Source organism: Bison bison, unplaced genomic scaffold (assembly GCF_000754665.1).
Source record: "Bison bison bison isolate TAMUID 2011002044 unplaced genomic scaffold, Bison_UMD1.0 scf7180017864473, whole genome shotgun sequence".
Classification (NCBI taxonomy): domain Eukaryota; kingdom Metazoa; phylum Chordata; class Mammalia; order Artiodactyla; family Bovidae; genus Bison; species Bison bison.
In genome coordinates, this window is record NW_011495034.1 from 7,814,437 (window position 1) to 7,829,640 (window position 15,204).

General features: G+C 33.1%; 2 protein-coding genes across 2 annotated transcripts in view; both read left to right on the forward strand.

The window, feature by feature from the left end:
- Positions 1-14,123, forward strand: part of LOC105004229 (triadin-like) — a 16,981-nt gene extending 2,858 nt beyond the window's left edge. Inside the window, exons 2-10 of the mRNA XM_010861775.1 lie at positions 1,543-1,572; positions 2,739-2,765; positions 3,490-3,537; positions 5,305-5,352; positions 6,725-6,742; positions 8,906-8,950; positions 11,260-11,280; positions 12,815-12,841; positions 13,745-14,123. Coding sequence (XP_010860077.1) covers positions 1,543-1,572; positions 2,739-2,765; positions 3,490-3,537; positions 5,305-5,352; positions 6,725-6,742; positions 8,906-8,950; positions 11,260-11,280; positions 12,815-12,841; positions 13,745-13,848 — 368 coding nt within the window. The 3' untranslated portion in view covers positions 13,849-14,123. The remainder of the gene's footprint in view (positions 1-1,542; positions 1,573-2,738; positions 2,766-3,489; positions 3,538-5,304; positions 5,353-6,724; positions 6,743-8,905; positions 8,951-11,259; positions 11,281-12,814; positions 12,842-13,744) is intronic.
- A 198-nt stretch (positions 14,124-14,321) lies between these two features.
- LOC105004227 (triadin-like) overlaps positions 14,322-15,204 on the forward strand; it is a 30,798-nt gene continuing 29,915 nt past the window's right edge. Inside the window, exon 1 of the mRNA XM_010861774.1 lies at positions 14,322-14,435. Coding sequence (XP_010860076.1) covers positions 14,411-14,435 — 25 coding nt within the window. The 5' untranslated portion in view covers positions 14,322-14,410. The remainder of the gene's footprint in view (positions 14,436-15,204) is intronic.

The window sequence follows — 15,204 nt, forward strand, 5'->3', positions numbered from 1 at the left end:
TGATCTCCTTCAGAATGGACTGGTTGGATCTCCTTGCAGTCCAAGGGTCTCTCAAGAGTCTTCTCCAACACCACAGTTCAAAAGCATCAATTCTTTGGTGCTCAGCTTTCTTCACAGTCCAACTCTCACATCCATACGTCCAAAATTTTATCAATTCAAAGTCTCATATCTCTTTATCTAAATCAGTATGGGTAAAAGTCAGGGTATGATTCTTTTTTCATAAAATTCCTTTCCACTTGTGAAACCAGAAGAATATCATGTTTAAAAAAAAAAATGTGAAACTGGTTAGAATGTATATTCCCATTCCAATGGGGAAAAATTGGAAGGAAGAAAAAGGGTCATAGGTCCCAAGTAAATCCAAAACATAGCGGGGAAGATTCCATTAGGAATCAAAGCCTAAAAATGTCCCTCTTTGATTCAGTGCTGTGTTGTTTGGACCTGAGGTGAAGGGATGGTGGCCCTGGCCTCTTGGCCCACTGGGATGACAGTCCTGCCCTCTCTGCCCAAGGAAGTCCCATCATCCCAGCCGTTGAGTCATGGCTTGGCCATTAGAGTTGATATTCCTTCACTTCATCCTGTTTCTGTCCACTTCTGTCCAGGCCAGCATTATTTTTGTTTGCATAAAATTTTCAAAAACATGACTCGTTTTGTGTTCAGTTCCTGAAGATCCAAGTCATTGGACAAGAGGGTCCCCCATAGATCTCCCTACGTCACCACATCTCTATTTCTGCCTTCTGCTGAGGTGGAGGGTTGGATCCATGATTCTGTCCAGCCACACCCTTGGTCCTGTCTCCAGGGTGCACTGTCTAGTCAGGGTGAGCATTTTCTCAATCACCAAGTACTGGTTCCTCTTGCATGACAGTTTTCTCCTCAGTTTATCATCTCTTTCTCATTGTATTATAAGCAATGAAGAGAATCCATGCTGTACTTTCCACACTGTCCTCAGAGTTTTCTAAACTAAAGATGGATATCCTTCACTTACAAACTCCACCTTCTACCCAACAGACGGGAGTTAAACATATTTTTTGTGTGTGTGTAGCACATAGTTTAAGCAAACTCCAGGAGATTGTGAAAGACAGGGAAACCTGGCATGCAGCAGTCCATGAGTCTGCAGAGTCAGACACGACTGAGAGACTGAACAACAACAGCATGTAATTCAAGTCATAACATTCTCTAAATTTCTGAATCACAACTAGGTATATTTCAAAAATATTCTTCCCAATCCTATCATCAAGTCATCTATCTTATGTTGACATTGGGGCTATTCTCTACAACAATAATCTTGAGAAAACAGAAAATTCAGGTTGAAATCCATTAGCAGTAGCAACAACTTAATGACAGACAAGTACGTAGCATGATTTTACCTACTGTGTGTTTAATAGTCCAGTACAGGCAGGCCAGTGGGAAACTAAGATAAGTTTTACTAAAATTCTGCTTTTTTCAAATTATGGTAAATAAAATAAAATAGTGTCCGAAAATGAATTTGTGCTCTAGTTTATTTTTTTCAGATTTTAAAATTTCTGTCTTTTGTTTTCCCTTCAGAGTCACAAGTTAAAAAAGAAGCAAAACCAGGTAACAATATTTTATTCTTAAATAGATACAGAGCTAATGTTGCTGTTATTTTATAACTAAAATGTCACCAGTGGGGGTTTACACAGCGCCTTCCATCTCCTCACTGTTTTCCCTACTCCATTATTCCATATGTTTTTACAGCACTGGTGAGAATGGGGATATTCCATAGGCAAAATATCTGGAATGTGGCTTTAAATGAATGTCAGCAGAGACTCCAGGTTTCAAGAGACGTTTCTTAGAGTTCTTCAAAGTCTGGTGTTAGTCATATTTAATTTGTGAGTTTATTTCTGATAACACACCAGAGTCACAAAATCATAGACTACTGGGACTTGAAAGAGAACAAGAATTTATCAAGCATCTGCTATGAGCTAAGGAATAGTGTAAGATTCAGTTTTCATCATTTCACTGTGAGAGGCATGTAAAATGACAGTTATTACCCATATTTAGTATCTGTGGAAACAGTTCAATAGACAAGATTTTCAAGTTAGTCAATGTTGAAGCTAGAATTGTGCCCATGTTTGGTCTACGCAAAACCCTGGGTAATCTCACTAAGAGACTGTCCCAGACTAACAATGATTTTATTAAGAGGCAACATTGACCTAAATCAGAGCAAGCTTTCCAAGTTTACATTGCTATTTAGTGTGTGTAAGTCCTAGCTCTGGTACCAACTAGCTACTTACCTGAGGCAAGTCAAAAAAAAAAAAAACAACCCTCAGGCTCTATGGATGTTATTTCTTCATTATAAAAATTATGTAGCAGGATTCTTAAATAACAACAAACTCAAAAATCCAAGTCTAGATGTATATATACAATACTATATTATTCCTTTAATTCTTACCAGAACTTACTTGACAACTCATCATAAACTTGAGCCTAGTTTCTCTTATAAAAAATATATCTTTTTAATGTACCAAGGTTTAAAAATGCCAAACTAGTGTCTTATAATTTATTTTCCTGAGTATGTTTATTGGCTGCAGATGAGTGTTACCCAATATAAACATTTTGCATTTTGCCTCTTTTTTTTTTTTTTAAATCAGAAGACCAATACCATTTTAAACTTCTGTTTAGGTCTAGTACTATTTAGAACTTTCATTTATTATTATAAATACTACAATTTTGCAGGCAAAATTAATTGATTTTTTATATTATAAATGTTTATGTTCTAGCTTCATCTGAAAAAGCTCAAATACACAGTATGTATCTTTATTTTATCTATAAAGCTAATATGGAATTTTAACAAAAAATTAAGTATTTTAATAATATATATGCAATATATGCCTCAGTATTTGTGCTTTATTATGGCCTATGTTTTGGAAACTATAAGTGTTTAAATGTAAATAAGAAATCTTGGTATATTGTTTTCATGCAACCGAAACCTTAAAAGTTTTTTTATCTAAACTAGGATGACATGAAAAATGAGGAATAGTTCTTCTCCATAGGCACGTTTGTTCAAATCTGTCAATTATTTTCTACTTAACAAATCATGGGACCATTTCACAGAGAAAATTCACCATATGTTAATTTATAAAGCTTCTAAATATCCAAAGGACTTCCCTGGTAGCTCAGGTGATAACGAATCCTTCTGCAATGCAGGAGACCCCAGTTGGATTCCTGAATCGGGAAGTTCCCCTGGAGAAAGGATAGGCTACCCACTCCAGTATTCTTGGATTCCCCTTATGGCTCAGCGGGAAACGAATCCACCTGCATATGGGAGACCTGGGTTCAATCCCTAGGTCAGGAAGATCTTCTGGAGAAGGGAATGGCAACCCACTCCAGTATTGCTGCCTGGAAAATTCCATGGACAGGGGACGGGGGACTGGTGGGCTGCAGTCCATGGGGTTGCAAAGAGTACAACTGTTAGTCACAACTGAGTGACTAACACACATCCAAAAATATTTTTTTTTTTATTATTTTCAGAACAAGACACAGTGAAACCAGAAAAGGCTATTTCTCATGGTAAACCAGGTATTTTGCAGGTGGTATTTGTAGTATCAAATTGTCTCTCAGTGTTCTAATTTTAGCAGGATGATGAGCTTAGAGTCAAATCTAAAGTTATTAGGAAAGATTCATGTGTTAAGTCACTCAGCTTCTAATGTTAGTCATCTTCACAGTGTTTTGGTTTGGTTTCTTTTTTGTGCTGAGAACTTGGTCTGCCAGATATAACTAGATAGCTCATGCTCTTTTCCTATCAGAAACTTGGCTTAGCACAAAGACCATTTTTGCCAGCAATCACTTGAGTGCTGAATGCCCATTCAGTTGAATGGTCTCCATATTTTGTTTTGCTTTGTTCTGTTTGGGGCAAGACATCCCTAGAAAACTTGTAATTCAGAATGGCCCATTCAAACGTGATCATCTTCAATTCCAAAAATCTCAAAAAAAGGAAATAAAAAGAAAGCAGTTTCCTCCTGCTTCTCATCCTTCTTCCCTCTTTCCTTCATTTTGCCTCCCTTCCTTTCTTCTTATTCCTAGTTTTACACTTTACAGAAAGTAGAGGTAAGCCAATAGGTTCTGCTCATAAAAAGAAATAGAAAAATTACCAAGACTAGTTTAATCATTAGTTTTTATTTAAGAATAGAAACTTTATTTAAATTTTAATTTAACCCAATTAAATATGAATTTAATTTTGAGGTTGACCAATTCCCAGTTGTTCTGTAGAACATGGTCTTTTATTCTAGGCTGAATTGTCTACCTGACATTGTGAATACGGTTAGGTCAGAATCTTTAAAAAGATAAAAGCACCTTCTCCAAACATATCTTAGGAAACTTCTGCTTATATTTTTAAGATTTTACTTTAGAAAATCTGTTTGCAGTCGATTTGAGTCAATAGAAATAAGGAAAACAGAGCCTGATTGTGGGGTGGTAAGAAAAGCAGTCTGTACTGACATAAGCAAAACTTTAGAAACAACTTTTAGAACAGTCTAATATCATGAATAATAAACCCTGTGTCTTTATTGTCCCAAATGACACCCATTTTTGAGATGAAATCCTGAGAGCAGGAGAGAGTTTCATCTCTGAGTATCTAACAAAGGCATTCCCCTCTGGCCACATCTTTTATTTCAGTGATCATGTTCATACTCTAAATTCTGTTTGCAAGTGAAACTTTCCAATTAGAATATTTCACCAATTCATTCCCACTGCTGAATACTTGAAAAGCTTAATTTTATATAGAATCTTTATTCTAATCCCTTTACTTTGATCCAAATCTCTTTAACTATGTCTACAAAAATCTACAGCACACAAGACATCCCATAAATATACCACCTTTGCCCTTCCCCATCTTTGTGACATAAAAACTTGGGTTTTCAGGCTAGTCCTGGCTTCTCAGGGAGGTGTCTTGCTCATGAAAGATAAAAAATTGTTTCTTCCTATTCTTATTCAATAATGAAAAGGGATTATGTATTTTATGTGTACTCCTATATAGATAAATGCAGTGAAATACAGTGAAGGCAAAGGATGCAGTGTACTTTGATTAGGGGTTAGGGGACCATTTGAATTAGAAAAAGTTTTGTGGCAAGAAACTTGCAAAGGACATCTGCAGCTAGACAGATTTTCTTTGTGCTCTCATCCAATTTGAATAAAAGATATCACTTGTTTAATTGAGAAAACAGCTAAGGTTGTCTCAGTATTGGTGTTATTTTAAAGAGAATACAAAATATCAAGGTTGAAATGTGTCACTGTTTTGAACTGATGCATTTAAAATGTCCACTTGTGTTAACTTTTTTCCTATCATAGATGAAAAAGTTGTCAAGCATGTAAAAGCTACCACAATAGAAAAAACAGGTAAATAAACTGCTTTAAATTTTTCTTCTATGTATCAGTTTTGTGTTATGTCGGTGTGCACACACACACATCTTCACTGGAGTGTGAGCACTTTGTGTCATAAGTTCTAAGATTCTAGATTCTTGCAAATAACTGAAAGATATATTCAATAAAAATTAACAGTGAAAAACTAGAGTGACATACTTTATTTTTTTTAAGTGTGATTGACCTAAGCTTACATATAATTTGCAAGGAAAGCTATGTATGCATTGATTATCCTGTTCTATTAGGTGTTTAATCTCACTTTCAAACCACATTTTCTCCAATTTTAAAATCACAAAAATCTGGAACTGTCTGCTGTTCATGCATGAGATGGAATAATTTTCATTCATGAGAACTTCATAGAGACTATATGTAATTACATAATGTTTTAAAATCTGCCTTGAAAAATGATCAACAGAATATATAATATCAACTCATCATTTAATGTGAGAGGAAAAAAAAAGAAATGTACACACTCTTTCATTTCTGGAGTTCTGTCCTAAAAGGATGAACAAAAGTAAGTTTTCATCTCAGCTGACATCTTGAAAGACTGAATCGCCTCCATTTGATCCCAAAATGAAAATCCTACTACCTTGGCCATGAATAGAGTCCTATTTCTTACTAAAAATCTTTCCAAAGGAAAAGGACTATGAAGTACTTTCCTTCTTTTAACAGATAATCATGATAATCAGGGTTTAAGTATAGTTCTCACAGGAAAATATAATAGAATTCAGGAGAGAACTAATTATTTATAGAAATTGTGAACTATTATTTCTTTAGAAAGAAATCTCATAAGGCTATTTTCACATTAGCTCATATGACCATTGTACTGTATCCCAACCATTGCCTAAGCTCATAATTTTGGTTAACATTAGTTTAATTTTCACCCTGATGTGTTAATTGGAGAAGGAAATGGCAACCCACTCCAGTACCCTTGCCTGGAACATCCCATGGACAGAAGAGCCTGGTATGCTACAGTCCATGGGGTCGCCAAGAGTCGGACACGACTGAGCGACTTCACTCACTCACTCACTCAATGTGTTAATATGACCCCTTGAGTATCTCATTTCGTTATATGGGTATTTGGAGATTATGAAGAAACTAGCCCAGTGTATTTGAGTCTCAAATATATAAATTGGTTCAAACTTTACACAAAAGTTTGTGCATCTTAATTTTCAATAAGTAGTGTGATTAACATCTTTGCTGACAGTGAAATAACAGTGTTCAGAGAGAATGAATTAATCTTAAGGAGAACTTAAAATGAAGAAGTAACAAATACAGATGCCAAAGAGTTATTTTTTCCATAGTTTGTATTCATCATATGTCACCTGTTTTCTTTCATTCTCCACAGTCAAACCCAAACCAACAAGTAAGAGATGAAAATAAAATCTGAAAACTATTACTTGGCAATTTCAGCTTTTACAATATGCTTATTTTTCCCAATTATTATTTTTAGTTTTGCCTAATGCTAAAGTACTTCTGTAGGTGATAAATTACTGTTATTGCTATGGCTTTGATTTAACATATTTGTCTTTCACTACTAATTAATAATTCACTATAATTGTATGGAAAAAAAACTATGGAAATTGTATCACTAATACTAAAAGAGTGAGACTATACAAGCTATAAATAACACTAAGAAGCTAGAATAAATAGGCAATATTTTAAACATACTTAATGAATAACAAAATAAAATTAAATAATATATACTTTTTGGTATTATGAAGCACATACTATTTTTAATTTGCTTTAGGCAGCATTGATTATGTTAGGTAATCTTTGGTATTATTCTTTTTCATAATTTTATGAAATATTAAATTTTGCCACTTGTTTATTAAAACCATGGAATTTTCTTATGAGCATAGATTTTAAAGATCATCCATTTCATTGCTCAGGAGTGATACAGATGTTACAGGTGTAGAGAGTTAAAAAAGTGACCAATGGTCTCAGAAAAGCGTGAGCATTTGCCCACTGTCACAGTAGTAAATGTATCCAAAGTTGTGTCAGAATTGTGACCTTGGCTCTTGAATGATATGTATTTGTGAAACAGAGGCTTAGATGAAGATATGAGTGAATATTTGTCAAATGTTCTCTGGATCAGTATGAAAATGAATTGACAAGATCCAAAGATAGATTTGGTGAGGACAGTTAAGAAGTCATATTAGTGATTCAGGAGATAAAGTGAAATATATGGACCCTAAATAGAATGTATTTACCTCCTAGAACTTATTGCATGCATTTTGAATGCAATATAAAATATATACAGTTTGTATTATCTTTACTTTAATTTTTGGAGTACTTTTGAAGTTCTATTATTATCACAGTTTTAGTAACTTGATTATTGGCTTGTTTTATTGTGCATGCTTATGTAACATTAACATTTATACAATTTTAAGATCATCGAAGTTCATTCTTGAATGCTATCAATCCTTACTTTACAAATATCCAATTAAATCTTATGAAACATAGATCCCACAGTTCCCCACCTACTTCACTGTTGGTGCAAGATGATGGGGAGAAAATAATATTGCTTGTGGAGAATCTCCAAATTCAGGCTGAGGGAAGGAAAGGACAGGTAAAGCAGAACAGCTCAGGGGTAATAAGCCTGGGGGTGATTAGTAAGAACCAGCACTTGGCAGTGATCTATTCTATTTCCACATAATCCTAACTCCATTCAAAATATCCTACTCTAAACAGCTTTATTTGAAATTCTACTTCTGATGAAAGAAAAATATCTCCTAAAATTTACTTTAATTCAAATATTTTTCAAAAGTCTGAGAAGAATATTAAGTACATGTTGTGATTCCAGTTGTCACGTCCTAGATTTAGTTGAGATTCATCTGTGAGAGTTCTAACTGAACCTAAAATGAGAGGGTAGTCCAGGAAAATGAAAATACAAAGCATGATACTTTCTGGAATAAAGTAAGTCTAGGTTAAATTGGAGAAGGAAATGGCAACCCACTCCAGTGTTCTTGCCTGTAGAATTCCAGGGACGGAGGAGCCTGGTGGGCGTCCGTCTATGGGGTCGCACAGAGTCACACGACTGAAGTGACTTAGCAGCAGCAGCAGCAGCAAGTTAAATTTTCAATAAGAAACGAATGACCAGCACCAAATTGCTTCTGTCCTGCCAAGAAGGGACCTAGAAGAAGTCAAAGAGGTAAAAAGGAAGCTTATAAAATGCCAAGACAAATATCATCTGCTTTAAAATATCTCCAAAGAATGACTCAAGCTTCAGCAAAGAAAGAAAAATCCTTCTACAATTATTCTCCTTTTTGTCATATTCTATCCTCTTCTTATACCAAGAGGGCTAGCATCTTCAAAGTATCTTACAGGATGCCCTGAGAATGAACCTGATCTTGTTTATAACATGTTTCCATGGCAATATGCTTTCTGTGTTCCAAGTGACATGCAAATGACTTTGGGAGCATGCTTCCCATACAAACTGAGGATTACCTCCAAATATATAGATAAGAAATGCTTGCTACACAAACAATCTACAGATTGTGAGTTAACTCTTTATTTCTCTCTCTAGAAAAAGCTGAACATCAAGGAAAAGAATCTCCATCTATCAAAACAGGTGATTTTGCCTTTTTGGTTTGCATTCTATCCCAATTCACTGTTTTTATTACCTTTGAAAATTAAAGCAAAGCATATAAGCACTTTTTATTTTCTTTCCTGGTAATGTTTTGTCTTGTGATTTTGTAATAGAATCTAGTTTATCTGACATAAGAGCTATGGTAGTATTGATAAGCAGTTTGCTAAATATTATAACCAACATATATGGAATGCTAAGCATTCTATTATAATACAGCTGTGTTAATGTAATAGTATTTGCTTTCATGATTCACAAGATCCTTCCAAAATATTCAGTGTTTTACTGATGCCAGTATTGATATCATTTATAATACTGGTAATGTTGACTTGGGGCTCCCCAGATGGTGCAGTGGTAAAGAATCTGCCTGCCAATGCAAGAGATACAAGAGACATGGGTTCAATCCCTTGGTCAGAAAGATCCCCTGGAGTAGGAAATGGCAACCCACTCCAATATTCTTGCCTGGAGAATCCCATGGACAGAGGAGCCTGGTGGGCTACAGTCCATCGGGTCACAAAGAGTCAGACAGAACTGAACATGAGCATGAATGTTGAGTCACTATTGAGATACTTTAAAATATCATATCTAATTGTACATATTATATTTCACTGAAAATTAATCATGGATTTCAACTTGTTATAATTTCTTAAAATAGAAATCATCCAATTCTATAGTAGCTTAATACTTTTAAAACTGTAATTCAATTTTTAAAATATATAATACTTGGCATGGTTCAACAATAAAGCAACCGGAGATTCACTGCAAAAATAAGCTTCCCTCCTCCCCTTCTTTTCCTGTTTTACCAGCTCCCATTTCCCAAGTATCCAATAATGTCTGATAGGTAATCATTGTTATTTTTTAATGTGTCCATCTAGCAATATATGTAAAAGACATATACATATAAACATGTGCTTAGTCACTCAGTCATGCCCAACTCTCTGCGACCCCATGGACTACATCCCACCAGGCTCCTCTGTCCATGGGGATTCTCTAGGGAAGAATACTGAAGTGGTTTGCCATGCCCTTCTTCAGGGGATCTTCACAACCCAGAAGTCGAACCCAAGCCTCCCACATTGCAGGTGGACTCTTTACCAGCTGAGCCACCAGGGAAGCCCACAAATACACACACATACCTGCATACTAATTTGCTTCCCTGGTAGCTCAACTGTGTAAAGAATCTGCTTGCAATGCAGGAGACCCATGTTCGATTTCTGGGTCTGGAGGATCCCCTGGAGAATGGATAGTCTACAAATTTTATATATATATATATATATATATATATATATACCCACACATATATACACTCACCTTTTTTACACAAGTCATGATATACTATAAATAGCTCTTTCCCTAGGTTTTTCTGTTTAATAGTGTGTTTGAAGATTTTTCTATATCAGTACACAAAGCATTTCTTTATTTAGTATTCTATTGTATTGTTATACAGAGTTTACTTAACTAGTCTCTGATTGACCTATATTTAAGTTATCTGACAAGCTTTCTTTAATGATATAAAATTATAAATATAATTATCTGTCTAGTTTTGTAAATTTATGTTTATGGTAAAAATTCCTTAAATATTTTAGTGAAATGATATAGTTAATGTAAGTTTTATAGATTTCTCTAATTGTTCTCTAAAAATTGTATTAACTTATATTTCCTCTGTTAATGAATTAATTTAATTTTGGATGATTCAAATTCTTCACAATCATCAAGAAATATTTAGTTCTTTATTAATAAATAGATATTTACATGTAAGTCTGCATAATTAATGCTTTTAGTTAATTTCAGAGGACAAAGCATATTTGAGAAACAAATCATGTATTTGGATGGCATAGTTTTGTGTTTTTCACCAACAATTCACTAATTTTTCTTGAGATTTTATAAAGTCAGCTTCTTCATTCAAAAGACTGGATTGGAAAAGTTTAAATAGTTAATATTAATTAGTATTAAAATGTTCTGAAAGGACAATAGCAGAATGTGTCTTTTATGCCATTCAGTAACAGTAAGGAGTTCAGATTATCTTAAGCATTAATTTTGCATCAGATGAAATATGAGGCTTTACAAGGATAAAGAGACCAAGAAAATCCTATACTTTGAAGTTTTATTGGAATATGGAATTCTTTAGAACATGATTTTAAAATTGCTCAAATTGTATTGCCTATTGCTCATTTTAATATAAGTTTAGCCTTTTCTTATTTTAACTCAAACAGAATTATGAAATGTAAAAGTCTGATATTTTACCTATAGCCACAAAATGACCTTTTCTTTTCTTTTTTTTTTTTTTTACTTTTTAGACAAACCAAAACCAACTCCAAGTAAGTGTACCATACTAAAATTTTAAGAATTTTCTATTTAAGTATTTAAATTTTATAATTTCTTTAAATTGTACATGCAGTAAAATTTATTGTGGTATGTTTATTAATGCAGTAGCTATTATGACATTGCCTACATAAGTGATTCCTATTGACAAAGAATAGTGTGTATTTTATTCATTAATATTTGAACATAAATTTGAGCGTCAATTACACTATAGCGGATTATGTGAGGGAATGCCTAAAATGACTTCTGTTGTCATTATCTGTGTAATTAATTCAATTACCTTAACTAATACTGTCCACAAAAAAAAAAAAAAAAAAAAAAAAAAACGTGGTTCCATCTCTCTTTTATGTACTTCAGTTGTTAGGATATATTGAATAAATACAGTATGGAGGTTCCTCTTATAGTCATTGCTGGGTTAAAACAAGCTTAGGACACACAATACACATCTTCAATTATTTAATCTTAATATATTAGTTTTTTATTTTCATATTTCTTCAAAAGCTAAAGATGAGTTGTTTTAGTGTTTCAGAAACACTGTTTTATTGTAACATTTAAAACAATAGTAAAAAGGAATAATTTTTTAAATGTATGAAAAAATGAAAATGTATGAAATTTTATAAAAATGAAATTGTATATTTAGTACCATTAAATTATGACCTTGACATTACCCTGTGGGTAAATATGCACATTTCAATCGAGTGAAACTAGAAGTTGTGTCTAAAGATTTTCAATGCCAAGGACTAACCTGGTTCCTTAAAAGTGTTATGATAGATTTCTTGTGAATACATCTATGATTTTCTTCTGAATGGATTCAATGCCAGTGTTAAACATTAAATGTTGCCTTTGGGTTGGCAAAAATATCTAGTATATTTAGTCTGTGTAAATGCTACTAATATGAACGTTATTACAAAAATTAAGGGCTGAAAGTCAAAACTAGATTACTGATAAGAAATATCACCATAATTATTTGCAAATGCAGTTTTGTTTATAAAACATTATTCATTATATATATTTGTTCTTATATAACATTTTTATATTTTGTCTCACTACTCTGACTGTAGTCATTATGAGTTGAAATTATTTTTGTGATATTTTAAAATCTAGTCTCTCAACCCCACTCATTGCACTAAGTCCTTGTTATACATGAAGTTGCTTTATAAAAAGTTAATGAATGAATGTGTGCAGGCACATGTTCAAATCATGTTAAAAGTTTATGTAATGGAGATTTATAATTTGTAATTGAGAAAACTACCCAAATGTCTTCAAACTGATCCATTCTACCATGTATGAATAGACTATTTAATATTAATTTATATAGTGGTTCTATTTCCAGAATAGATACCAGTTATGTCTTCAGAAATGTTAGTTACCAACGTATCTCTTTGCCATTTTGAGTATGTGTCTATTGTCACTACTTTTGGAATTAATGTGAAATAACATAAAGATGAAGTTCAGTTGTCTGCTACTGGAAAAACAAAATTATTATTTCCTTTTATTTTTCTTCCTTCCTTCTATTATTTTTTTCTAAAGAGGAAACACAAGAAGTAACAGAATCAGGTAAATATTTGCTTTCACAGAGGAGGTAACATAGATCAATAGGAATAGTATTTAAATTTGAATCTCTATATAGCTGCGAAACATTTGGGAAAATCCATTAACAGCTCAGATTCTCAGTTTACTCATCTATAGAATAGACATAATGACTTTCCAAAAGGCTTGTAATAAGTATGAAATGAAATAATGTATATAACATTCCCACTACATGCTTGGTTGTCACTCATTAAATATTGGTGTCCTTCTTACTCTTGTCTGATAAATTGGAGAAGGAAATGGCAACCCACTCCAGTATCTTGCCTGGAAAATCCCATGGACGGAGGAGTCTGGTGGGTTATAGGCCATGGGGTCGCAAAGAGTCGGACACGACTGAGAGACTTCACTTTCCCTTTCCCTTTCTTACTCTTGTCTGATAAATATAGTTAAAGAAAAGCATCAGTCAGTCAAAACTCTGGTTTAAAAAGCATGTGTCCACATTTTCCTCAGAGATATATTGTGACTCTTACATTGTTTTTACTCAACAGTTAATTCATTGAGTATTCATAGCACTAATCAAATTTTCATTTCCTAAAGGTAACAGTAGAAAATTTGAATGTTTTTTTCTGTTACTAGTTTAAACTTATTAATAAATGCATGGCTTACTCTAGCTTTACTTGAAAACATGTACAAAAATAAAACCAGAAAACAAAAGGAGGAGGTTGTGATTTATAAAACCAAATAACCAAGGATAACAGAAATATACATGTTCTTACACAAGGGCGGGAGACTTTATCTTCACATCTTTAAAAGCAGAACCTTGACCCTCTTTCACTTACGGGATTAAGTTTCATCTGCAAATATTTACTCCAAAACTGAGTAAGAAAATTATGTTTTTAAGCCAATGTTATTGTTATTTTTCCCCCCTAGCAAAAAAGAAAATTGAAAAATCTGAAAAGGAAAGTAAAGGTAAATACATTTTAAGGCATGTATATCAAATTAGTGATAAAAGCATAGGAATCAAAAATATGTAATTATACAAATTATATCACTTAAAAAAGCAATTCATGAAAATATGGACATTGGTTTTAAAGTATATATCAGAATCGAAGCTATGTAGGGTGTTATTCATGCAAGGAGTGTAGTATTACATTATTATTAGATATCTAAAGGGAACAGGAACTGAGATCTTAAAGCAAACTCCATCTGTTATTGCTATATTAACACCATAGAGTTCTTTTCATATAACTCCTGAATTGTAAATATTGACTGCAAAATATGTAATTTCAAACTTAGAAAGACCTATGAATAAATACGTATATGACTCTACCATTTTATCTCTATAGAAAAAGCAGAAATGAGACATCTTAAAGGAGAAAAAGGTAATTTTTAAAAGCTTAAAAGTTCCTGAAGTCAAAATATTTTTGAATAAATATGTATATGACTCTGTCATTTTATCTCTATAGAAAAAGCAGAAATGAGACATCTTAAAGGACAAAAAGGTAATTTTTAAAAGCTTAAAAGTTCCTGAAGTCAAAATATTTTGAATAAATATGTATATGACTCTATCATTTTATCTCTATAGAAAAAGCAGAAATGAGACATCTTAAAGAAGAAAAAGGTAATTTTTAAGAGCTTAAAAGTTCCTGAAGTCAAAATATTTTGAATAAATATGTATATGACTCTGTCATTTTATCTCTATAGAAAAAGCAGAAATGAGACATCTTAAAGGACAAAAAGGTAATTTTTAAAAGCTTAAAAGTTCCTGAAGTCAAAATATTTTGAATAAATATGTATATGACTCTACCATTTTATCTCTATAGAAAAAGCAGAAATGAGACATCTTAAAGGAGAAAAAGGTAATTTTTAAAAGCTTAAAACTTCCTGAAGTCAAAATATTTTGAATAAATATATGACTCTACCATTTTATCTCTATAGAAAAAGCAGAAATGAGACATCTTAAAGAAGAAAAAGGTAATTTTATTTACTTATTTTTTATTTTTTAATTTTATTTATTTTTAAACTTTACATAATTGTATTAGTTTTGCCAAATATCAAAATGAATCCACCACAGGTATACATGTGTTCCCCATCCTGAACCCTCCTCCCTCCTCCCTCCGCATACCCTCCCTCTGGGTCATCCCAGTGCACTAGCCCCAAGCATCCAGTATCGTGCATCAAACCTGGACTGGTGACTCATTTCATACATGATATTTTACATGTTTCAATGCCATTCTCCCAAATCTTCCCACCCTCTCCCTCTCCCACAGAGTCCATAAGACTGTTCTATACATCAGTGTCTCTTTTGCTGTCTCGTACACAGGGTTATTGTTACCATCTTTCTAAATTCCATATATATGCGTTAGTATACTGTATTGGTGTTTTTCCTT